Source organism: Dendrobates tinctorius, unplaced genomic scaffold, assembly GCF_039654945.1.
Source record: "Dendrobates tinctorius isolate UK_male_01 unplaced genomic scaffold, ASM3965494v1 ptg000455l, whole genome shotgun sequence".
Taxonomy (NCBI): Eukaryota; Metazoa; Chordata; class Amphibia; order Anura; family Dendrobatidae; genus Dendrobates; species Dendrobates tinctorius.
In genome coordinates, this window is record NW_027362117.1 from 1,750,229 (window position 1) to 1,775,009 (window position 24,781).

The window sequence follows — 24,781 nt, forward strand, 5'->3', positions numbered from 1 at the left end:
TTCTGCTGCAGTCCCTGTACCCTGCTCCGGAGCTGCACTCGCTATTCTGCCGCAGTCCCTGCACCCTGCTCCGGAGCTGCACTCACTATTCTGCTGCAGTCCCCGTGTCCATACCCTGCTCCGGAGCGGCGCTCGCTATTCTGCCGCAGTCCCCGTGTCCATACCCTGCTCCGGAGCGGCGCTCACTATTCTGCTGCAGTCCCTGTACCCTGCTCCGGAGCTGCACTCGCTATTCTGCCGCAGTCCCTGCACCCTGCTCCGGAGCTGCACTCACTATTCTGCTGCAGTCCCCGTGTCCATACCCTGCTCCGGAGCGGCGCTCGCTATTCTGCTGCAGTCCCTGTACCCTGCTCCGGAGCTGCACTCGCTATTCTGCCGCAGTCCCTGTACCCTGCTCCGGAGCTGCACTCGCTATTCTGCCGCAGTCCCTGCACCCTGCTCCGGAGCTGCACTCGCTATTCTGCTGCAGTCCCTGTACCCTGCTCCGGAGCTGCACTCGCTATTCTGCCGCAGTCCCTGCACCGGAGCTGCACTCGCTATTCTGCTGCAGTCCCTGTACCCTGCTCCGGAGCGGCGCTCACTATTCTGCCGCAGTCCCTGCACCCTGCTCCGATCTGCGCTCTCCCCGCCCCCGGCTCGCCCAGGGTCAGGCGCGGCTCCGGTGCTGGCTCCGCCCGGAGGAGGGACCCGGGTGTGTAGTGCGCGGTCCGGCGCTGGCCCCGATGGCGGCGGCGCCCCCCAGTAAGAGCGGCCGGTGGCTGCGGGAGAGCCTGGAGGCGGGGGGCCGCGGGCTGCTGCTGCTGGACTGCCGGCCCCAGGAGCGCTACCAGGCGGCGCACATCGAGGCGGCCGTCAGCGTCACCGTGCCCGGGCTCATGCTCCGCCGCCTCCGCACCGGCAGCATGTCCGTCCGCTCCGTCATCGCCAGCGACCCCGAGGCCTTCTCCCGCCGCAGACAGGCGGACACGGTGCTGCTGTACGACGAGGCCACGCTGGACGGCGCCGACCCCCAGAGCTCCGTGCTCGGCCTCCTGCTCCAGAGGCTGCGGGAAGACGGCTGCACGGCGCACTACCTGCGAGGTGGGTCCGGCCGAGCGTCCGGGGGGCGGAGCGGGCTGTAAGGTGTGGTCAGGGGGGCGGAGCGGACTGTAAGGTGTGGTCAGGGGGGCGGAGCGGGCTGTAAGGTGTGGTCAGGGGGGCGGAGCGGGCTGTAAGGTGTGGTCAGGGGGGCGGAGCGGGCTGTAAGGTGTGGTCAGGGGGGCGGAGCGGGCTGTAAGGTGTGGTCAGGGGGCGGAGCGGGCTGTAAGGTGTGGTCAGGGGGGCGGAGCGGGCTGTAAGGTGTGGTCAGGGGGCGGAGCGGGCTGTAAGGTGTGGTCAGGGGGGCGGAGCGGGCTGTAAGGTGTGGTCAGGGGGAGGAGCGGGCTGTAAGGTGTGGTCAGGGGGCGGAGCGGGCTGTAAGGTGTGGTCAGGGGGGAGGAGCGGGCTGTAAGGTGTGGTCAGGGGGGCGGAGCGGGCTGTAAGGTGTGGTCAGGGGGGCAGGGCCGGCTGGGAGGTGTAGTCGGGGGGCGGGCTGGGAGGTGTAGTCGGGGGGGCAGGGCTGGCTGGGAGGTGTAGTCGGGGGGCGGGCTGGGAGGTGTAGTCGGGGGGCGGGCTGGGAGGTGTAGTCGGGGGACGGGCTGGGAGGTGTAGTCGGGGGGGCGGGCTGGGAGGTGTAGTTGGGGACGGGCTGGGAGGTGTAGTCAGGGGGGCAGGGCCGGCTGGGAGGTGTAGTCGGGGGGCGGGCTGGGAGGTGTAGTCGGGGGGGCCGGCTGGGAGGTGTAGTCGGGGGGGCGGGCTGGGAGGTGTAGTCGGGGGGGCAGGGCCGGCTGGGAGGTGTAGTCGGGGGGGCGGGCTGGGAGGTGTAGTCGGGGGGGCAGGGCCGGCTGGGAGGTGTAGTCGGGGGGCGGGCTGGGAGGTGTAGTCGGGGGGGCGGGCTGGGAGGTGTAGTCGGGGGGCGGGCTGGGAGGTGTAGTCGGGGGGGCGGGCTGGGAGGTGTAGTCGGGGGGGCGGGCTGGGAGGTGTAGTCGGGGGGGCGGGCTGGGAGGTGTAGTCGGGGGGGCAGGGCCGGCTGGGAGGTGTAGTCGGGGGGCGGGCTGGGAGGTGTAGTCGGGGGGGCGGGCTGGGAGGTGTAGTCGGGGGGGGCGGGCTGGGAGGTGTAGTCGGGGCGGCGGGCTGGGAGGTGTAGTCGGGGGGGCGGGCTGGGAGGTGTAGTCGGGGCGGCGGGCTGGGAGGTGTAGTCGGGGGGGCGGGCTGGGAGGTGTAGTCCTTTGCTCTGTGGCGGCTTCTCGCTGTGATTCCTCCGCTGACCTCGCCCGCCGCGTGCAAGGGAGCCGATGACCTGAACATTGCAAATTTTCCCACTGCAGACAGAGCGGATTTCTCACCATTCTACGACCTCTGCTGCTGTCAGTGAACGGGACATCTGCTCCCAGAGGACTAAGAATGATCGTGACCTGATGTTTCTCACAGCTGAGGGTTTGTTACAGTTCTATCTGGTCTGCACAATCCTCTGTGGACTGATGAATATTACCTGCACTGATACATTGCACCAAATCTCAGCTGTGACAGGTTAGAACCGAATTTCAGCAGTTAATAGTTCTGTTCATTGAGAACAATCAGGAACCTGCGAATCGAAACACAAAACGTCTCAGGAAGATGCAGAATGAATAAACTGAGCAATGGAGGCGCAGCATGTAGTCGTGCTGTGTCTGCTCGTACCGGAGCTGTGTGTGCGATGAGTTTGTCAGTTTTCCGTACATGTATAGCTATTCTGTAATGCCGGGCTGCACATCACGTCTCCCATGAGATGACAGCCTGGGCTCTGCTGTTGGTCATTGCCCATTTTTTCCTGGAGCGGAGGATGCGCCGGTTAGCACCCAGCTTTCCCAAGATCGGAGGACGCGTGGGTCATCGCCCAACTTTCCCAGGATCGGAGGACGCGTGGGTCATTGCCCGACTTTCCCAGGATCGGAGGACGCGTGGGTCATCGCCCGGCTTTCCCAGGATCGGAGGACGCGCGGGTCATCGCCCGACTTTCTCAGGAGCAGAGGACGTGCAGGTCATCGCCCGGCTTTCCCAGGATCGGAGGACGCGCGGGTCATCGCCCGACTTTCCCAGGATCAGAGGACGCGCGGGTTATCGCCCGATTTTCTCAGGAGCAGAGGACGCGCGGGTCATCGCCCGGCTTTCTCAGGAGCGGAGGACGCGCGGGTCATCAGCCGGCTTTCCCAGGAGCGGAGGATGCGCGGTCCATGACCCGGCTTTCCCAGGAGCGGAGGAGGATGCGCGGTTCATCAGCCGGCTTTCCCAGGATTGGAGGAGGATGCGCGGTTCATCAGCCGGCTTTCCCAGGATCGGAGGATGCGCGGGTCATCCTCCGGCTTTCTCAGGATCGGAGGACGCGCGGGTCATCCTCCGGCTTTCTCAGGATCGGAGGACGCGCGGGTCATCCTCCGGCTTTCTCGGGATCGGAGGACGCGCGGGTCATCGCCCGGCTTTCCCAGGATCGGAGGACGCGCAGGTCATCGCCCGGCTTTCTCAGGATCGGAGGACGCGCGGGTCATCACCCGGCTTTCCCAGGAGTGGAGGATGCGCAGGTCATCGCCCGGCTTTCTCAGGAGTGGAGGACGCGCGGGTCATCACCCGGCTTTCCCAGGAGTGGAGGATGCGCAGGTCATCACCCGGCTTTCCCAGGAGTGGAGGACGCGCGGGTCATCACCCGGCTTTCTCAGGAGTGGAGGACGCGCGGGTCATCGTCCGACTTTCCCAGGATCGGAGGACGCGCTGGTCATCACCCGGCTTTCTCAGGAGTGGAGGACGCGCAGGTCATCGCCCCGCTTTCTCAGGATCGGAGGACGCGCTGGTCATCACCCGACTTTCTCAGGATCGGAGGACGCGCGGGTCATCACCCGGCTTTCTCAGGATCGGAGGACGCGCGGGTCATCACCCGGCTTTCTCAGGATCGGAGGACGTGCGGGTCATCGCCCGGCTTTCTCAGGATCGGAGGACGCGCGGGTCATCGCCCGGCTTTCCCAGGAGTGGAGGATGCGCAGGTCATCGCCCGGCTTTCCCAGGAGTGGAGGACGCGCGGTTCATCACCCGGCTTTCTCAGGATCGGAGGACGCGCGGGTCATCGCCCGGCTTTCCCAGGAGTGGAGGATGCGCAGGTCATCGCCCGGCTTTCCCAGGAGTGGAGGACGCGCGGTTCATCACCTGGCTTTCTCAGGATCGGAGGACGCGCGGGTCATCACCCGGCTTTCTCAGGATCGGAGGACGCGCGGGTCATCACCCGGCTTTCTCAGGATCGGAGGACGCGCGGGTCATCACCCGGCTTTCTCAGGATCGGAGGACGCGCGGGTCATCACCTGGCTTTCTCAGGATCGGAGGACGCGCGGGTCATCACCTGGCTTTCTCAGGATCGGAGGACGCGCGGGTCATCACCTGGCTTTCTCAGGATCGGAGGACGCGCGGGTCATCACCTGGCTTTCTCAGGATCGGAGGACGCGCGGGTCATCACCTGGCTTTCTCAGGATCGGAGGACGCGCGGGTCATCACTCGGCTTTCTCAGGATCGGAGGACGCGCGGGTCATCACCCGGCTTTCCCCAGGATCTCATTTCTGCATCTGTTCACTGCAGAGGATGTGACGTTTCCTGGCTTACAAGTTCCAGCACGCCGGGGGTTACTCATCTGCTACGTCGCGCTGCTGCGTGGGCGTTATAACGCGCGTGTGTAATGAGGGCGGGTGGAGACAACTTGTCACATCACGTCCTGCAGGGAGGGATGGCTGCCGGTGTCACCCGATGGGCGACCTGTGTCCAAATCTTGCCCACAAATGTCCAATGCTGGTGACCCCTCCGGTGATTTCAGGGCGGCAGTTGTGTTACATTGTTACAAGTCAGATTTCAATAAAAACATCAAAGTTCTGATGATGCAAAGTGACAGAAAGCTGCGAGCTGTGGGGTCAGAGGTCGGGGGGCTCGGGTGGCGGTTTCTATCTGTGTCTGACTTCTTGTTCCGCTCGTTTGCAGGTGGATACAGTAAGTTCCAGAGGGAGCACCCGCAGCTGTGCGAGTTCGGCCTGGAGATCCCCTCCCCCACCGACCCATCGCCTGAGTCTCTGCTCGGATTGGGCAGTTTGAGGATAAGTTCTGAAGGATCCGACGGAGAATCCGACCGCGAACCCAACAGCGCCACAGAATCAGAAGGCAGCCCCGAGCTCAGCAGCCAGCCCACCTTCCCCGTCCAGATCCTCCCGTATTTGTACCTCGGCTGCGCCAAAGATGCGGCGAACCTGGAAATCCTGGGGAAATATCACATCAGGTACATCCTGAACGTGACGCCGAACCTGCCCAACGCCTTCGAGAAGAACGGAGACTTCAAGTACAAGCAGATCCCCATCTCCGACCACTGGAGCCAGAACCTGTCGCAGTTCTTCCCGGAGGCCATATCCTTCATCGGTACGTGGCGGCCTCGCTGATGGCGCCGATCCCAGGCGTTGTGCGCTTGCTGTCAGAGAATGGAAACAGGAGCAGATTTTTTACAATTGTATCCAGTGTAGAGAATCCAGGCTGATACATTTACCTGCACCGATACATAGTAACAAAGGAGCAGCGATTTCACAGATTGTCCGATCCTGGCCACACTGTAGCGAATCCTCAGCTGTGGGACGTATTAGGCTTCTTAACATTTTATAGCCTCCGATTGGAGACAATGAATCTTCCCGTTCACAGCAAGTAGAGATCTTTTAAAATGGAAAGAAATTGACTTCTCACAGCTGAGAGTTTGTTACACTTGTAAATCTCCAAACTGATACATTGTAGCGAACAAGGAGAGACTTGTGGTTCTATCTGTTTACACCACAGACTGGATGCAATTGTAACAAAATCTCAGCAGTGCAAAGTATTGGATTTAAACCATTAATTTTCCATTCGTTGCCTGCAAGCAGAGATCTTGCACCTTTACTTTTACTGATTTCTTGCCTCAGTATTAAGGGTCCCCAGGGTAGCCCCCCGGCCTCATCCTCAGACGTGCGAGCGGTTTCTCATTGTTACCGGTGATCAGCGGCGCCGTGTCCCGGTTATAAGACGCCTCTGTTTCACTGTGGAGACCGTCAGCAGGTTGGCCGCTGTTCATGACTGGAACAGAAAGCAGACAGGGCTGGGCATTAGCAGGATGTGTGAGCTGTATACTCCAACCACATCCAGAGCTGCACTCACCATGCTGATGGTTTCCACTTACCACAGAGCAGTGTATTGTGAAAGCTCAGATCATAGTTTTGCCACACGTTCACAGGACTTCATCTGGGTCAAGGATTGCAAGCAGAACTAGAATTACAACTCTGGAGGCGCTAGATGTGCCTGAACTATGAATGCAGCTCTGGATGCAAATAGAGTATTACGCACGATACTTTGTTCTTTGCCATTTTATAAATCTGTGCTCGTCAGTAATTGAAGTCCTAGTGCTGTGCACACAGCTGGAGGGTTTGTTACAATGTATCGGTGCGGATAAGAGAATCTAATGGCGTATTGTAACGAACCCTCAGCTGTGGGAATCGGAACATTTCACCGTTCGTTCTCCCCATTCATCCCTTTTATTCTAACTTCTCTCGTTTCAGATGAGGCTCGGTCCAACAAGTGCGGGATCCTCGTGCATTGCCTCGCAGGTATCAGCCGCTCGGTCACGGTCACGGTGGCGTACCTCATGCAGAAGCTCAACCTCTCGCTGAACGACGCCTACGATTTTGTGAAGAGGAAAAAATCGAACATCTCGCCGAACTTTAACTTCATGGGCCAACTGCTGGACTTCGAACGGACCCTGGGGCTGAAGAGCCCCTGCGACCTGCGCTCGCCCCCCACCCAGCTGTACTTCACCACCCCCACCAACAACAACCTCTTCCAGCTGGACAGCCTGGAGTTCACATGATGGGGGGCCGCGGAGGATGGCGAGTCTCGTATGTTGCCCCTTTGTCACCTGTAAGTTCCTGCGTTTCACTTCCGGAGCAGAAATCGCTTTCGGTTTCATCTTGCACTTAACCCTTCGATGTGCGGAGAACGTCTGTTTCCTATTTTCTGGTTGTATCCTGGGCCGGATTCTGCTGAAATTCCTTTAATCCGGCAACAGACGTCGTATTATTAGATGCCGGATTATAGGAATTTCTGGAGTTCAAATGTCCCGGCTGCTGCGAGCTTCTTAGAGCGGACGCGGCGTTTGGTGGCGGGTAATTAATATGCGACTAATCAGCTAATAATCGTTGGATGGAATCGATAATCAGATTTTTTTCTTCTATGTGACGATCCTAATTTTTTTTTCCTCCTTTTTTTGTATAAAAATAGTATTTTTTGTATTTTTTTTTTATACGCCAAATATTTCTATTGACCAAATGCTGTTTGCACAGTTCACGGGACGACGACGGGTGAAAATCCGCTGACGCCGCTGCTCTCGCTTCTCTGTGATTGGACGTTACCCTCTGCAGCTGCCGCCAGGTTCTCGGTCATATCCACAGTATTGAGCGTCGTCTGCGGAGCGAGAAGTGTTTATATCGGGTTTATTCTATGCAAATGGTGATCACGCGGGGAGCGGTCGAGCGATCAGGGTTCCTTGCTCCGCAGTTTAATTTGGGGCAAATATTAAAGCCCCGATGAGGTTATTGCACCTTCACACGGATCTTCTTGGCCAATCGGATTACTTAAAGGGCTGGCATCCCGGCGGAGTCACGCTGTCCTGATCCTGAGTTATAATGGGCAGTATTAAATATTCAAGAGCTGCATTCACTATTCTGCAACTTCAGTGCGGAAATCTCCCAGCATTCCCTGCTGGTTCAGTGGTGTCATCCTTACACCAGGCTCCTTACTCTCTTGTAAGAGGTTGGGGTAATATTTGACCACACGTTTGCTGACTGTTTCGGAAAATAAGCAGCAGAATGGTGAGTGCAGCTCCGGAGTTGGCCTATTTCTCACACCACCCACTCTCATAGGTCCGTAGATGTGTAACTGCTCACGCTGTAGCTGCATTTAGTGAACACCCTGCAGTAATGGACACACTGAGCTCTCGTTCCCTGTACTCCAGAGCTGCACTCACTATTCTGCAGCTTCAGAGCTGCATTCTGGATGATGCCCTCATATCAGCTGTAAGAGGTGGAGATACCACTTAAAGGGGCAGGCTGGGTCAGTCACTATACTCCCCGGATCGTGGTGAAGATTGCGCCCGTCTCTTCCTCCGCTCTGTCGTATTTTGGCGCTGCTGATGTAGAGTGAGAAGTGCAGCCATATCCGCTCCTCACACTTCTTTATGCAGCTCCAGGTGCTCCTCTCAGCTGCTGGAATGATGGGACTTGTGGTGCCACAGTAGCTGAAAAGTAACACAGTGGCCTTGATACATTGTATCAGCAGAGATGCCGTAAAGCGAGACCTCGGTGTGTTGTAAGATTTCGGTTTCTGGTGCCGACCGCTTCCCCCGATCACCAGACGGTCGGACGCTGCGACCCCGGTGCTACAATATGAGTGCCAAGTCCTGTAGTTATTAACCCCTAATGGTAATGATTGTATTTTGTCAGTATGGTATTGACGAGCGCTCATGTCTGATCACTGCCAAATCGCAGACTCGTCTCATGTTGTGCCTTGTGTGTCTTCGTGCGCGCTCTCCAGCCGCCACCTGCGACCATTTCCTCAAAGCCTCAGCGGCCGTGTCTTCAGTAGTGCGCAGGTCCCCTTTAAATGTAATTTCACAGCTTCTCCCCTAAGGCTGGGTGCCCTGCTCCGGTCACAACTAAAGCTGCATCCACATTCCTGCTCCTTGTATCCTGCTGCGTCAGTGTCCTGGGTCCTGAGTCCAGAACCAATGGGAAAAGCTGAGCGCTGATGTTTGGCGGTGCGGCGGCACTTTATGGCGTCCTGCTCGGAGGTTTGCGCGCTGCCACTGAGAAGCCATACGTTCTATTTCTGCCAGTATATACAGCGGGCGGCGCAGGAGCGCCCCCTGGCGATAACGCTCTAGTGCCAACCAAAGCCGATAATAAAGGAACTCCACAGACCCGGGCGCCATGAGGGGATTGACGTCACGAGTCCTGTGCTCTGATTCTGTCTGTACATCACTCCTAACATTATTTACTAATAACTCATTTCCTTTTCCTTTTTTTTTTAATTCTTTATTTCATTTCTTCATTTTATATTTTTGTTTCATTTTTTCTTTATTTTCTTTGTATTTTTTATATCTGCTACCTTTTATTTTATTTTCATTTTTATTTTTCTAAATATTTCTTTCAATGTTTTTGTTTTCTTTTCATTACTTTTATATTTGTCCCTTTTTTTATTGTTTCCTATTTGATTTCACACTTTTACTACTTTACTTTTATTCTTTTACATTTTTCATGTTTTCATTTTTTTTTTACTTTTCTATTATTTTTGTACTTTTACATCAGACTTTTAATTATTTCTGTTTCTTTTTCATTTTAAATATTTCATTATTTTATTTTCTTTTATTAGACTTTTTATTTCAGATACTTTGTTTCCTTGTTTTTTATGTTTTTTTAATTCCCTCCTCCTCTCGTGCTGAGCCGTCCTCTCTGGATGTGGATTTTATCGGCTGCCTATACTTGTACTTTATATACCCGGTCTTATAAGCATTTGTACTCCGTTTGCGCCGAGTATAATGACCGTCTTTTCTAGCGGTCGCACACTTTATACGGATCAGACACTTTATAAATCTGGGACTTTTCCACTGGTTTCACTTTGTTTTTTATTTTCCTGCAGAAAGAAATTGTATAAAATGTTTGAGAATGTCCTTGTTCTGAATGTTGGATGCGATGAGCATGCAGAGAGCGCACCGCCTGCTCGCCGCACAGAATTGGCGCCATATGGAGGCCGTGAAGGTCACATCAGCTCCATCCAGAAGGGGGCAGCGTCCTCTGTATTATATGGGTGGGAGATACATTGTAGATGTCACATTAGACCTCCCCCATTTATTAACCCTCTCCTCTAATGCTATATCCTTGTATGGGACTGTTGGGACCTGCCGCCCCCACCCCCCACATGTCACAGCGAGCCGGTCGTGCGCTCTAGGGACTAATGGTTGTGGTTATATGGCTTCTGATTTCCAGAATGTAAGAAAGATGATTGTTGTTTATACTCAAATAAACATATTTTTCTTTATGAAGACTGTTTCTTGTCATGATTGTTTGAGCAGCATTATGTGCTCCAGAGCTGTTTTACAAAGTTAATAAGGGTCTGAATTTGTCACAAGACACCATTCTGGATGCTTTATTTTTACACCTCATAGACGAAACAATAATGTATTTACAGACTGATGTTCTCAGAATGGAAAGCACAAGATTAGTGAGTGCAGCTCTGGAGTATAATACAGGATGTAACTCAGGATCAGTAATGTAATGTATGTACACAGTGACGGCACCAGCAGAATAGTGAGTGCAGCTCTGGAGTATAATACAGGATGTAACTCAGGATCAGTAATGTAATGTATGTACACAGTGACTGCACCAGTAGAATAGTGAGTGCAGCTCTGGAGTATAATACAGGATGTAACTCAGGATCAGTAATGTAATGTATGTACACAGTGACTGCACCAGCAGAATAGTGAGTGCAGCTCTGGAGTATAATACAGGAGGTAACTCAGGATCAGTAATGTAATGTATGTACACAGTGACTGCACCAGCAGAATAGTGAGTGCAGCTCTGGAGTATAATACAGGATGTAACTCAGGATCAGTAATGTAATGTATGTACACAGTGACTGCACCAGTAGAATAGTGAGTGTAGCTCTGGAGTATAATACAGGATGTAACTCAGGATCAGTAATGTAATGTATGTACACAGTGACTGCACCAGCAGAATAGTGAGTGCAGCTCTGGAGTATAATACAGGATGTAACTCAGGATCAGTAATGTAATGTATGTACACAGTGACTGCACCAGCAGAATAGTGAGTGCAGCTCTGGAGTATAATACAGGATGTAACTCAGGATCAGTAATGTAATGTATGTACACAGTGACTGCACCAGCAGAATAGTGAGTGCAGCTCTGGAGTATAATACAGGAGGTAACTCAGGATCAGTAATGTAATGTATGTACACAGTGACTGCACCAGCAGAATAGTGAGTGCAGCTCTGGAGTATAATACAGGATGTAACTCAGGATCAGTAATGTAATGTATGTACACAGTGACTGCACCAGCAGAATAGTGAGTGCAGCTCTGGAGTATAATACAGGAGGTAACTCAGGATCAGTAATGTAATGTATGTACACAGTGACTGCACCAGCAGAATAGTGAGTGCAGCTCTGGAGTATAATACAGGAGGTAACTCAGGATCAGTAATGTAATGTATGTACACAGTGACTGCACCAGCAGAATAGTGAGTGCAGCTCTGGAGTATAATACAGGATGTAACTCAGGATCAGTAATGTAATGTATGTACACAGTGACGGCACCAGCAGAATAGTGAGTGCAGCTCTGGAGTATAATACAGGAGGTAACTCAGGATCAGTATTGTAATGTATGTACACAGTGACTGCACCAGCAGAATAGTGAGTGCAGCTCTGGAGTATAATACAGGATATAACTCAGGATCAGTAATGTAATGTATGTACACAGTGACTGCACCAGCAGAATAGTGAGTGCAGCTCTGGAGTATAATACAGGATATAACTCAGGATCAGTAATGTAATGTATGTACACAGTGACTGCACCAGCAGAATAGTGAGTGCAGCTCTGGAGTATAATACAGGATATAACTCAGGATCAGTAATGTAATGTATGTACACAGTGACTGCACCAGCAGAATAGTGAGTGCAGCTCTGGAGTATAATACAGGATATAACTCAGGATCAGTAATGTAATGTATGTACACAGTGACTGCACCAGCAGAATAGTGAGTGCAGCTCTGGAGTATAATACAGGATATAACTCAGGATCAGTAATGTAATGTATGTACACAGTGACTGCACCAGCAGAATAGTGAGTGCAGCTCTGGAGTATAATACAGGATATAACTCAGGATCAGTAATGTAATGTATGTACACAGTGACTGCACCAGCAGAATAGTGAGTGCAGCTCTGGAGTATAATACAGAATTCATCTGTGGATATTTTCCACTGAATCCTATTTGCGCCCTTGTTAGGGCTCATACCCATATGTGAGAAAAAAAAAAGTTCCAATATCAGGACCGATTTTTTTTTTTTAAATGGAACATGTGTATGCAATCCGTAGGCAATGCAATTATTATTCTACAATCACTTACAGTGTTCTGTGCCACAGAATGGTAAGGTATCTGTAAAAATCGGACGGCATGCGCATGGTGCGAGTGCTGTGCGATTTGTTTCTCGCACCCATTGCCTTGCATTGCTGAGTCTCGTCCGCGGCACGCTGCAGTTTTTTCTCAGTCGGATTTCAGTCACCCATTGAATAACATTGGTCCGAGTGCAATCTGATTTTTTATCGGCTTGCCCTCGTCTGTGTGAGTCTTTGGTGTTGATATTGCCATGATTTACACTGCATCTCTGCTCCCTTGTGGCGTCTGCGCAGTGTGGCCGGGGCTGGGTTTGCACTCGCTCTTCTGGTCGGGGTGGGACCGGTCGCTTGCGCTGGTCACGGACTGACGCCGCCGTCTGTGGGACCCCCCCTGCTCTGAGTCGTCATAGACGGTGATGTGACCGCACACGGACAATGGCGAACCCAGATCTCGGCCATTCAGCCCTTTAGAGACTAAGGCCGGGGTCACACTAGCGATTAAAACGGTCGAATGCAATGCGATAAAAAATCGCATTGCATTCGAACCCATGTTATTCTATGGGGCTGCTCCCATCATGCGATTTTTTTATCGCATCCGATCCTCTGACCGAGACAATCGTAGCATGCTGCGATTGTCACCGATTTTTGGATCGGATTCGACAATGCAAGTCTATGGGGGCGAGAAAAAATGGGAGTAAAAACGGACCCGATGTGTGAGTTGCGATAAAAATCACACCAAAAGCCGGCAATTTTTTTTCCCTAAAGTAAAGTAAAATCACAGTGTCCAGTTAAATAAACCAACGAATGAATAGATATAGACACATTAAATAAATATATATATATTTTATACTTGTTATAGAGACACATAATTGCTATTCTGCAATTAAGAACTGTATGAACTAGAAATATAGATATAAATGTGTCTCTATAACATGTATAATATATATATGTATTTAATGTGTCTATATCTATTCATTCTTTGTGTGGGGAAACCTGTCATTGGGCTCCATTATATGTCCATTTTGCTTTCCTGCGAGAAAATCTCGCCAGACGGATGTCAAACGGATCCTTACATGCGATTAAAATCGCATCAATGAAGAAAAATCGCATCAAAAACGCATCACTGGTTAAGATACTTTTGTGCGAATTCGGACCATTAAAATGGGACCGATTTTTTTATTGGTTGTGTGTGACTCCAACATAAAATGTGAAACCATGGCGGTGACCGTGAGGGGAAGGTTGTGCTGTGGCTCCCCGTGTATGAGAACCATTGCTGCCCGTTACAGGGCTGCTGGTTATTATGTCGCGCTGACTCCGTTATTACAGGTCAGCTCCTAATATTATTATCGTCAGGTGATGACGTCAGAGTCTCGCACGGAACCTTCGTGTTGGCAGCGTTGTTGCTTCCGGGACACATTTACCGCTGCACCCCTGGCTGAGTTACTTCCCGGCGTGCTCTGCGCCCTGCCTTCCTCTTCCGGTTTGTGATCAGAGCTGTGTAGCGGTGAGTGCGGCACCGGGGCGGGAATCCGGGGGCATCCTCGGCTGTGGCTGCCTGGCTCGGGGGGAATTACACTGGGGACTTCGCAGGAGGGGACGAGGGAGCGGGGCCGCCGGATATTCCCCCGGGCTGACGGCTGTGTGGTGTCTGGGGCTGTGTGTGGGTGCGGGGTCCTCTCTGCACATATAGGGACAGCGCAGGTCTTGGGGTCTCTGCATTAATTTTTGCTATAATCCATCACTGAGGGTCCCCGGCTCTGCGTCCCTCTGTGTGCGGCCCCCACAGTACGTCCCCCGCTCTGGGGTTGGCGGGGGGGGGCAGAGGGCCGTACGTCCCCCGCTCTGGGGTTGGGGGGGGGGCAGAGGGCCGTACGTCCCCCGCTCTGGGGTTGGGGGGGGGGGGGGGGGCAGAGGGCCGTACGTCCCCCGCTCTGGGGTTGGGGGGGGGGGGGCAGAGGGCCGTACGTCCCACGCTCTGGGGTTGGGGGGGGGGGGCAGAGGGCCGTACGTCCCACGCTCTGGGGTTGGGGGGGGGGGGGCAGAGGGCCGTACGTCCCCCGCTCTGAGGTTGGGGGGGGGGGGGGGGCAGAGGGCCGTACGTCCCCCGCTCTGGGGTTGGGGGGGGGGGGGCAGAGGGCCGTACGTCCCCCGCTCTGGGGTTGGGGGGGGGGGGCAGAGGGCCGTACGTCCCCCGCTCTGGGGTTGGGGGGGGGGGCAGAGGGCCGTACGTCCCCCGCTCTGGGGTTGGGGGGGGGGGGGGCAGGGGGCCGTACGTCCCCCGCTTTGGGGGGGGGGGGCAGAGGGCTCTATGTTCCCGCTCTGCATCTGGCTCTGTTGTTGGGGGTGCAGAGGGCTGTACGTCCCCCGCTCTGCTGTTGGGGTGCCCTTGTAGTTAGTTCTGCTTTGGGGGGAGCAGAGTTTTTAGCGGCAGGGGTTACTCTGGGTGTTGCCTGTTGGGATGTGTCACCTGCAGGGACGGGTTATATTAATTGTTTTCCCTTTTTTGCAGGATTTATCATGGCCAAGTCCAAGAATCACACAACTCACAACCAGTGTAAGTGACGGCTCCCTGGACCCCCACTATTCACTGAGCGACCCCCAGTATTCCAGTCTTGCAGGCTAAATCTGTTTGTGTTTTTACAGCTCGCAAATGGCACAGGAATGGCATCAAGAAGCCGCGATCTCAGAGATACGAGTCTCTTAAAGGGGTAAGAAAGGCCTCACTGGTGTTTCTTTTTCGGGAGTTTTGGGATGTTTTCCTAAGAGTAAAAATCCGCGCTGCCAAATCCGCAGAGCATTCCGCAGCGTGTGCACATACCCTTAAGGGCCCCGTCACACATAGTGACTCACCAGCGATCCCGACAACCATATGAGCTTGTCAGGATCGCTGGTGTGTCGCTACATGATCGCTGGTGAGCTGCCAAGCAGGCAGCTTCACCAGCGATCAGCACCAGCGACGACGAGTGTGCGCTTCGCTGTGTGCCTTAGTTACCAGTGCGCTGGTGCAGGGAGCTGGTAACCAAGGTAAACATCGGGTTTCTAAGCGCTGCGCGGGCCAGCGGGAGACCAACGATCCAAAAAATGTCCAGAGGTTTCCACAACGATCAGCGATACCCAGCAGGGGGGCCGGTCGCAGATGGGTGTCACACACCATGATCTCGCTGGTGAGATCGCTGTATGTGACGGGGGGCTTTAGGCTGCTATTTGCTCGTGAATTGCCATGGCAAACATCAGGATCTCAGGGTGCCGATGAGGCTAAAGAGGGAGTAGCTACAGTCTTTTAACCATTTATACGATAGTCATTATTGACAGCAGCATCTAAGGCGTTAAACAGATATGGGCGGTGTCAACACTGATAGAGGCTGATGCAGCAAGTAGTCAGCTATAGAGTACAGCCAACAGCTGCTGGATTGTTACCTGTATGGGGGCGCTATTCTCTTATATCTCAGGTCAGTTAAAAAAAAATGTATTGACAGTCATTAAGGGGTTAAAAGGCAAGTTATAAATATATAATTCTGGTTTCGCTGCCTGATCTTTGGCAAATCTTATAAAATCCAGGAAAATCTCTTCTGGTCTCTGCATCGCTAGATTTTCCGCTCTGCTGACATCCTGCAGTTCTGGGCTGGATTTTCAGATAATGGATTAGCGGTGGTCGACTAGTTTTAGGGTAACCTATTGAATGAATGTGTCTTGGTGGTAAATGGGAATGGTTTTGATTATATAGGAGTTCTGTCCAGCAGTGACCCCTGACTTGTGTGTCTACTCCTTCATGATTTGCAAATAAAAAAAAACTGACCATCACATCCAAACTTGAATTAGGACTCAACAGATGCTTACCTAGGAGTCGCCAACTCGTATACAATAAACATAAAAGGCAGCACTATAGCATGCAAACATGAAAATTGAATTGCATTACTGCAGTAGAAATATGAAAAATTGAGAACGCTTAGCGCATAAATTGGTCATTTCATGTGTACCTGGCAGCCACGGTAAGGCGATTCTCGTATACCTGGACCTAACAATGCCAATCCTCTTAAGACAGTTTACAACAATGGGAACCTAATGTGAATTCTCTCCCTAGACTAAAGTCTAATATCTTCATTGAGGGCTAGTGATGAATTGGGTGTGAACAGGTGCTTTATGTTTATTGTATATGAGTTGGCAACTCCTAGGTAAGCACCTGTTCACACCTAATTCATGTTTGGATGTGATGGTCATTTTTTTGATCTGTATGCATTGACCTTCTGACTGAGCAACTCAGCCCCTTAGCCTCAGTCGCTTTTAATCACCGCAGGATCACTACCCCTTCATGAAGATATTAGACTTTAGGAGAGAATTCACATTAGGTTTCCATAGAGTTGTAGACTGTCTGAGAGGATTGGCAATGTTAGTTCCTGGTATACCAGAATCGCCTTATCGTGGCTGCCAGGAACACATGAATTGGCCAATTTATGCGCTAAGTATTCTCAATTTTTCATATTTCTAGTGCAGTAATGCAATTCAATTTTCATGTTTGCATGCTAGTTTATTAGGCTAAGTGCACACGTACCGGAACTCTCGCGGAAATTACCGCGAGAATTCCGGAATTCCAGTCCGCGGGAAAATCACATTTTAAATTCCCGCGATTTTCCCGCGGAAAAACTAGCATTTTGCAAGCGTAATTAGCTTGCAAAATGCTAGCGTTTTCCAAGCGATCTGTAGCATCGCTTGGAGAACTGATTGACAGGTTGGTCACACTCGTCAAACATAGTGTTTGACAAGTGTGACCAACTTTTTACTACTGAGGCCGCCTATGCAGCATCAGTAGTAAAAGATAGAATGTAAAAAATAAAAAATGGTGTTATTCTTACCCTCCGACGTCCCGCGCAGCCGTTCCCAGTAATCCTTTGCGAAAATGCCCACGATGGCGTCCGTTCTCGCGGGATCGCGACGTCTCGCGGTAATTCGCGATGACGTCGCGCGAATGACCGCGAGACTTTGCGATCCCGCGAGAACGGACGCCATCGCGGGCATTTTCGCAAAGGATTACTGGGACCGGGAGCGTGGAGAGAGGCGGGAAGGCTGCGCGGGACGTCGGAGGGTGAGAATAACAATATTTTTTATTTTAAATTCTATTTTTTACAGGGATATGGTACCCAAAGCCTGGAGGACAGTCTCCTCTCCTCCGGACCGTGGGTACCATCCGCAAATGTTCTGCTTACTTTCCGCATGGTGTGCACAGCCACATGCGGGAAGTAAGCGGAACAATGCATTCCTATGGGGGCGGGATCACCGCGATTCCGCAAATTAATGAGCATGCTGCGGTTTTTACCGCGAAGCGATTCCGCCGCGGTAAAAACCCGCAGCATTAGCACAGCATTGCGGAATCCCATAGGAATGCATGGGATGCTTATTTTTCGCGGCAAAATCGCGTGGTTAAAACCGCCGCGGAAACGCGAAAAAAACGCCACGTGTGAACGCAGCCTTACTGCTTCATGACAGACTGGTCTTGTACAAGAGTTTTTTTGGTTCCCTGGGTTTGTATAAAGAATGAATTGTGCAGCAGCGCATTGTTCACAGCTTGCTCTGCTATTCACTAAACACTTCGTCTGTAAGGTCAATTGTTTTTTTTTATTTTGTCAGTCTTCTTCCTTTGCTGCATTGCACAGATTTAAAGGGCTTGTGTAACTTCTGGATAGCCGTTTCCTAAATGCTAGTGCCCCGAGTAATGTAAAAACCAAACAGTTTCTCCAGGACCATCGATGCTACTGCTGTCTCCCGGCTATCACATGAAGTCACCTGAGCGCTGCAGCCAATTAGAGGACACGGTCTGGCTGAAGAAGTCGCTTGGCATAATGTAATCTGACTTTCCAGAGATTGAGCCCCAACGTCACTGGGCCGGTGGTGGTCCTGGAGACGGCTGTGCTCTTTTTGGCACTGTTAAGATGGAGCTATCCAGTAATAGAGCGTGGTTCCTGGCACAGTAGTGAAATACTGGAGGCAATCTGATGTCAGAACCAAGCCAATAGTCTTCTGTGCATTCAGACGGGTCCATGGGTCAGCTCAAACAATAAAACTGACTGCAGAGTGACATGTGCAGTGAGATCAGCTGCCACGTGTGAACGCTGACTTACTGCCCTTTGGATGAGGGACCGTTCACTATTAGGGTGCTTTCACATTTTGTTCTCTGTCCCCGTCGGGGCATGCATCCGAAATACTCCGAAAAATGGGAGTCCAGACGCATGCACCGACGGGGCCTTAGACTGTAATGGTGACGGCAGAGCAAATGTGATCTTTGCCATACATGGTTATCAGGAGTGTACTACTACAGGAGCTGGATGCTCAGACGTAGTAGACTGGGTTTGCTTCTCCGTCTCCTGTAGGCATACCCTCCTGAAAAAAGTGCACAGCAGAGCGCATGTTCACTCTGACGTCACCATTAGTCTGTGGCCTCGTCTGTGCATGCGTCCGGACCCCGTTTTGCTGGGGATTTCGGACATATGCCCTAAGTTACATGTCCAGTGATGTTTCTTTTGGTGTCTGTCCTTCTGTGTGACATCACGATCTGATGTACATCGGAGGCCGCGCGCACCGCAATCATCACTTCACATCCAGTTATTGATTAGTGACCTGATGCGTTTCCTTTGTACTTTTTTGCTTTCAGTTCTCTGTGGGTCGAGAGCCCTCAAGTTTTATTTTCTTGTATTTTTCAGGTTGACCCCAAGTTTCTGAGGAACATGCGCTTCGCCAAGAAACACAACAAGAAAGGAATGAAAAAGATGCTGGCGAACAATGCCAAGAACGCCAAATAGTTGTCCTGTGACCTGTTGTTTGATTAAAAAAAAATGTCCTTGTACGATCTGTAGTTTTGCCTATGTTTATAGAATTCAAAATCACGTTTGCAGCGAGGAATGTCTTGGCCGTCAGTGCAATTGTGTGGAGTCCCAGGATGAACACTTACTCATTGTGTACGGTGCTCAGAACCTGGGGTGGTCTCTTAGTAATTCCTCCTGATACATTGTAAGAAATCTTCGGTCCTTTATTTAGAACCCTCCAAGTTATTCAGCTATCATTATTCAATCACTTCGAATTGGTGCAGAATTGAAGGTTGATGAATGTTAGAAAGTCGCAGCACTTTTCCGTGTTCGGTGATTATCGCCTGTCTCCACCGTTTTACAGTTCCCACATCGTTTCTAATTGTTCAGATTTTGCAGAGTAGAGCGTTCTCCAGAGATGTCACAATTCTGCGAGAGTTTAGCTGCTGTATAAATGCTTTCACACTCTGCGGACATAGGGAGTATTTCCTAGGATGAGCTCTGACATAACACATTGGGACAGATCTGCAATCTGCTTCCAGCAAACATTTAGTCTCTGTTTACCGCCTGTGATTGCAGTTTATTCTGGGTGAGTGGTACCCCCGTCACGTTGCAGGCAGTCGTGGAGACTGAGGGTTTGAGTCTAGTTATCGATTAACACGTGTGACTGTCTAGCGGCCCGCGCACCGGAGGCAGAATCGCCATGGCGCTTCTCAGGTGCTGTCCGTTATTCGCTGCTCTGCTCCTGATAATCTGTAACAAAGGAGATGGCGATGTCGCCCTGGTGAGTACAGGTCTGAGCCCCTACTGTCAGGCGCAGGGTGATGTAAGGGCTGCAGCGGGCGGCCAGCCAGACGTGTACCAGGTGTGATTTACACATATACACGCGTACCACGCCGTAGTGCCACCGACTGATCTAAACCACATGGAAAGTGTTAACAGCCTGCAGTGTAAAGAATGGAGGGCACTTTAGAATCTGTCTTGTCATGGCTATGTGTAGACACCGAGATACAATTACATTGTGATTGTTGAACGAATCCGCACAGTAGTTTTATCTTCGTGTCATCAGACTGACCCGAAATATGGTTTCTTTTTTAAATACTTTTTTTTTGATGATTTTTCTTCTAATTGTCCATTATTGTTGTATGAAGAAAACAACCTTTAAACTTGCAGCTTTCACTCCGGCTCCACGACCCCTTATTGGGTCAACACTTCAGGTCCGATTCATCGCTTGTGTGTTCTTTAAAGACACTTTTATTTGTCTTGTATTTCTTGTCTTTTCTTGCACCAAATCCATCATTTTTGCCGTGACTTAAAAAAAAAAACAAAACAAAAGGCACAAATTAAAAGAGAAGGTACAAACTAAAAATGGCTAAAAAAAAACGGGCGCAAAAGCAATAATGTACGGGGCAGCGCCTGTTGTGTGGAGTTCACTTCCCTGCAGTCGTCTCATTTTAATAAGGGGAAGTTACGACAAAAGGTAAAACCTTTGCTGGAGGCAGATAGTGCAGGTGCTGGGCGCAGCTCACCCTCCCCCCTTCGCTGCACTGAACATGCCCGCTACACTCCCATAGAAGTCAATCTGACTTGTCTGTGTCTCCTGGCGTCTGTAGAAGAAACCTCTGCTTGTGTCATCAGAAGCTCGTGAATCATCTCCAGCCCAAAAATGCAAAAAAAATGTTCAATCCAAAAAAGAAATTGTTTCTCTGTAGATGCCCAGGATTCTGATCACCGCCACTGGAAGGCGATAACTACAGTTCCCTTCCTTTCATTATTTTAGACTGACAAGTTTCGCAACAAAATATCAACAGTTTAGCAGAATCCAGAGCAAAGAGCGCGGAGTTCAAGGTCTCAGACAAACAGCAATAACAGTGAGGGGGCGACTGAAGAAAATCAATAAGTGATGCCACAAAGTTTTCAATAGTCAAGGGAATCTGCGCTCTGTACTTGCTATTCATTCCTGTGATGACACTGATTCCAGCAATGCCACTTACTGGGCTACTTGCTGTAGTTTATCAACACAAGATTATCACTACAGAACTAGTAAACCTGCTGCTGTAATGTATCCTCCATATTCATGAGCTCTCTATAATCCTGCCCACACCACTGATTGGCAGCTTTCTGCCTCTGCACAGTGTACACACAGCTGCCAATCAGTGGTGTGGGCGTGGTTGCTCCGATCAGCATTAGAGGACTGCTAGATCTGCTGCTGAGAAAACTGGGATTGTATCAAAACTGTTACACCCAGTAAGTGACACATCGCTGGAATCAGGGTCTCTGCTACTACATCATCCTTCTCGCAGATGGAGTAGCAAACACCTGGTGACCGATTTCTTTTAAATGACAAATCTAGCTAATCAATTAGGAAATAAAAAGAAAGCGCAGGTCCTGACTGACTAAGGGAGACAGTGCACAGCTTCAAGGGATAAATGTGAGACAAGTAGACAACACTTTGCACCACATTCACGGGGAGAAAACTTTAATCACCTGTGTTCAGACTTTACACCTTACATATAATCTTTATCTTCTAGCTATTATTTATTTTCTATGATCTATCATCTACATAGAATGTTAAGAGTTGGAAGGGACCTCCGGGGTCCTCATGTCCATCCCCCCGCTCAATGCAGGAGTCACTAAATCATCCCAGACAGATGTCTGTCCAGCCTCTGTTTGAAGACTTCCATTGAAGGAGAACTCACCACCTCTCGTGGCAGCCTGTTCCACTCATTGATCACCCTTACTGTCACCCATCTAATATCTAATCTGTGTCTCCTCCCATTCAGTTTCATCCCATTGCTTCTAGTCTTTCCTTGTGCAAATGAGAATAAAGTTGATCCTTCTACAATGTGACAGCCCTTGAGATATTTGTAGACAGCTATTAAGTCTCCTCTCAGTCTTCTCTTTTGCAAACTAAACATTCCCAAATCCTGCAACCTTTCCTCATAAGACAGGGTTTGCAGACCGGTCACCATTCTGGTCGCTCTTCTCTGAACTTGCTCCAGTTTGTTGATGTTTTTTTTAAAATGTGGTGCCCAAAACTGTACACAGTATTCCAGATGAGGTCTGACCAAAGAGGAGTAGAGGGCAATAATGACTTCATGTGATCTAGACTGTATGCTTCTGTTAATACATCCTAGAACTTATTTGCCTTTTGATGCTGCATCACACTGGTGCCTCATGTGCAGTCTGTGATCTATTAGTATACCCAAGTCTTTTTCACACATGCTGTTGCTTAGTTCTATTCCTCCCATTCTATAGATGCAATTATTGTTTTTCTTGCCCAGATGTAGAATCTTGCTTTTCTCCCTGTTATTATCTTGTGTCTATAATAAGTATCAATAATACAAGTGTCTAATTTTCTTTATCCATCTAATATGTATTTGTTTTATTGATATATATGTATTATCTTTTCCTATATTTATATCTCCGTTTTTTTTTTTACACCTGCCTAAATCTTTAGGATATTACTGTGTATGTGGTTGCAGATTATTAAATCTCCAGGGTGTACAATGCACCAACTTTTCCTGAGGCGTCGGCACAAGAGCGCCATACGATGATGCTCGGCACCACAACGTGATTTCTGGGGGCTGTGCTGAGGGTCCTGCGCCTTCCTTGCAATCCATGGAGGTGGCAGAGATACTGATCGGGTGATTGTAACACTGACAGAAGGTTTATACCATCATGTTTCAGGAGGCGCAATCGCTGCTCATACACAATATGGACATCGACTGCAGAGTGACGTCGCGCTTCGCTCACACCTCGATCGTTGTGGGGATTGAGAACCGGTTGAACTCATCCCAAGAAGCCGCATTTGATGTGGAACTTCCCAAAACGGCATTTATCACCAACTTCAGCATGTGAGTCCTCGTCTGCGACATTCCTGGGTTGTGACAATCATGTAGCGAGCAGAATGATACAATTACGCTCTTGGCCTCTGTGACGTTTTCTTTCCACGGCCAGATATTGCATAATGGTGGATGAGATTCTAAGAAACGCCCTTCTCACAATGTGGCAGAACGATGGGCAGCACCCCACAGTGGACGGTGGTGCTGGACAGCATCTCACATTGGATGGTGCTGGGCAGCGCCTCACATTGGATGGTGGTGGTGCTGGGCAGCGCCCCACAGTGGACGGTGGTGCTGGGCAGCGCCCCACAGTGGACGGTGGTGCTGGGCAGCACCCCACAGTGGACGGTGGTGCTGGACAGCATCTCACATTGGATGGTGCTGGGCAGCGCCCCACAGTGGACGGTGGTGCTGGGCAGCGCCCCACAGTGGACGGTGGTGCTGGGCAGCGCCCCACAGTGGACGGTGGTGCTGGACAGCACCTCACATTGGATGGTGGTGGGCAGCGCCCCACAGTGGACGGTGGTGCTGGGCAGCACCTCCCATTGGATGTTGGTGGTGTGCAGCGCCCCACAGTGGACGGTTGTGGGCAGCACCTCACATTGGATGTTGGTGGTGGGCAGCGGCCCACAGTTTGATGGTTGTAGTGGGCAGCGTCCCAATGTGGACGCTTGTGATGGGCAGCGCCCCACATTGGACGGTTGTAGTGGGCAGCGCCCCACAGTGGCCATTTTCACTGCGCATTTCCATATTCACTTCAATAGTGGAGCTGAGCTGTGATCACCTCGGTCATGTGATGGAGCCGTCCCTAAATAAAGACCTGACAAAATAATAGTCACAATCTTCCCGTATTTGTCTCCTTTTTTGCAATAGTTGATTTCCTGCGCCATCACTTTACACGCGGTTTTCAGACGCAGATACAAGGTCTTACATCCAACTGATTGATATACACACGTGGACAAAATTGTCTCTGCCCCTCGTTTAATGACACGAAACCCCACAATGGTCACAGAAATAACTTGAATCTGACAAAAGTAATAATAAATCAAAAATCTATGAAAATGAACAGATGAAGGTCAGACATTGCTTCTCAGCCAGGCATCCACAGAATTTATAAAAAATAAAACTCATGAAATAGGCCCGGGCAGAAATGAAAGTACCCCTAATATTTTGCTGCACAACCTTTTGAGGCAATCACTGCAATCAAACGATTCCTGTACAGGTCAGTGAGACTTCTGCTCCTCTCTACAGGTAGTTTGGCCACTCCTCAAGAGTAAACTGCTCCAGTTGTCTCGTGTTTGGAGGTCGCCTTTTCCAGGCGCCATGTTTCAGCTCTTTCCAAAGATGCTCAATAGGATTTGCGTCAGGGCTCACAGAAGGCCACTTCAGAATAGTCCAATGATTTCCTCTTAGCCATTCTTGGGTTTGGGTGTTTTCAGCTGTGTGCTTTGGGTCAACATCCTGTTGTAAGACCCATGACCTGGGACGGAGACCAAGCTTTCTAACACTGGGCAACACATTTCTCTCTAGAATCCCTTGATAGTCTTGAGATTTCATTGAACCCTGCACAGATTCTAGACACCCTGTGCCAGATGCAGCAAAACAGTCCCAGAACATAACAGAGCCTCCTCCATGTTTCACAGTAGGGACAGTGTTCTTTTCTTGATATGCTTCATTTTTCCATCTGTGAACATAGAGCTGATGTGTCTTGCCAAAAAGTTCCATTTTTGTCTCATCTGTCCATAGGACATTCTCCCAGAAGCTTTGTGGCTTGTCAACATGTAGTTTGGCAAATTCCATTCTGGCTTTTTTATTATTTTTTTTTTCAAATATGGTGTCCTCCTTGGATGTCTCCCATGAATTCCAC

At 50.8% G+C, this 24,781-nt stretch overlaps 2 protein-coding genes across 3 annotated transcripts in view; both read left to right on the forward strand.

Moving 5' to 3' along the window:
* Nucleotides 1-677: 677 nt before the first annotated feature.
* LOC141077504 (dual specificity protein phosphatase 7-like) lies at nucleotides 678-10,189 on the forward strand. Its single transcript, XM_073564483.1, has 3 exons — nucleotides 678-1,080; nucleotides 5,068-5,496; nucleotides 6,654-10,189. The coding sequence occupies exons 1-3, from the start codon at nucleotides 723-725 to the stop codon at nucleotides 6,959-6,961; spliced, it is 1,095 nt and encodes a 364-aa protein (XP_073420584.1). The 5' UTR covers nucleotides 678-722; the 3' UTR covers nucleotides 6,962-10,189.
* An 8,873-nt stretch (nucleotides 10,190-19,062) lies between these two features.
* The window catches only part of LOC141077505 (inter-alpha-trypsin inhibitor heavy chain H3-like), a 54,919-nt gene continuing 49,200 nt past the window's right edge, over nucleotides 19,063-24,781 (forward strand). For both annotated transcript variants that reach the window (XM_073564485.1, XM_073564486.1), the window contains exons 1-2: nucleotides 19,063-19,853; nucleotides 22,760-22,926. In XM_073564485.1, the coding sequence (XP_073420586.1) occupies nucleotides 19,773-19,853; nucleotides 22,760-22,926 (248 nt within the window). In that variant the 5' untranslated portion in view covers nucleotides 19,063-19,772. The remainder of the gene's footprint in view (nucleotides 19,854-22,759; nucleotides 22,927-24,781) is intronic.

Coding starts and splice junctions, on each gene's coding strand:
- LOC141077504 (XM_073564483.1), top strand. CDS start 723: ATGGCGGCGGCGCCCCCCAGTAAGAGCGGCCGGTGGCTGCGGGAGAGC. Junction 1,081..5,067: donor CACGGCGCACTACCTGCGAG/GTGGGTCCGGCC, acceptor GCTCGTTTGCAG/GTGGATACAGTAAGTTCCAG. Junction 5,497..6,653: donor GGAGGCCATATCCTTCATCG/GTACGTGGCGGC, acceptor CTCTCGTTTCAG/ATGAGGCTCGGTCCAACAAG.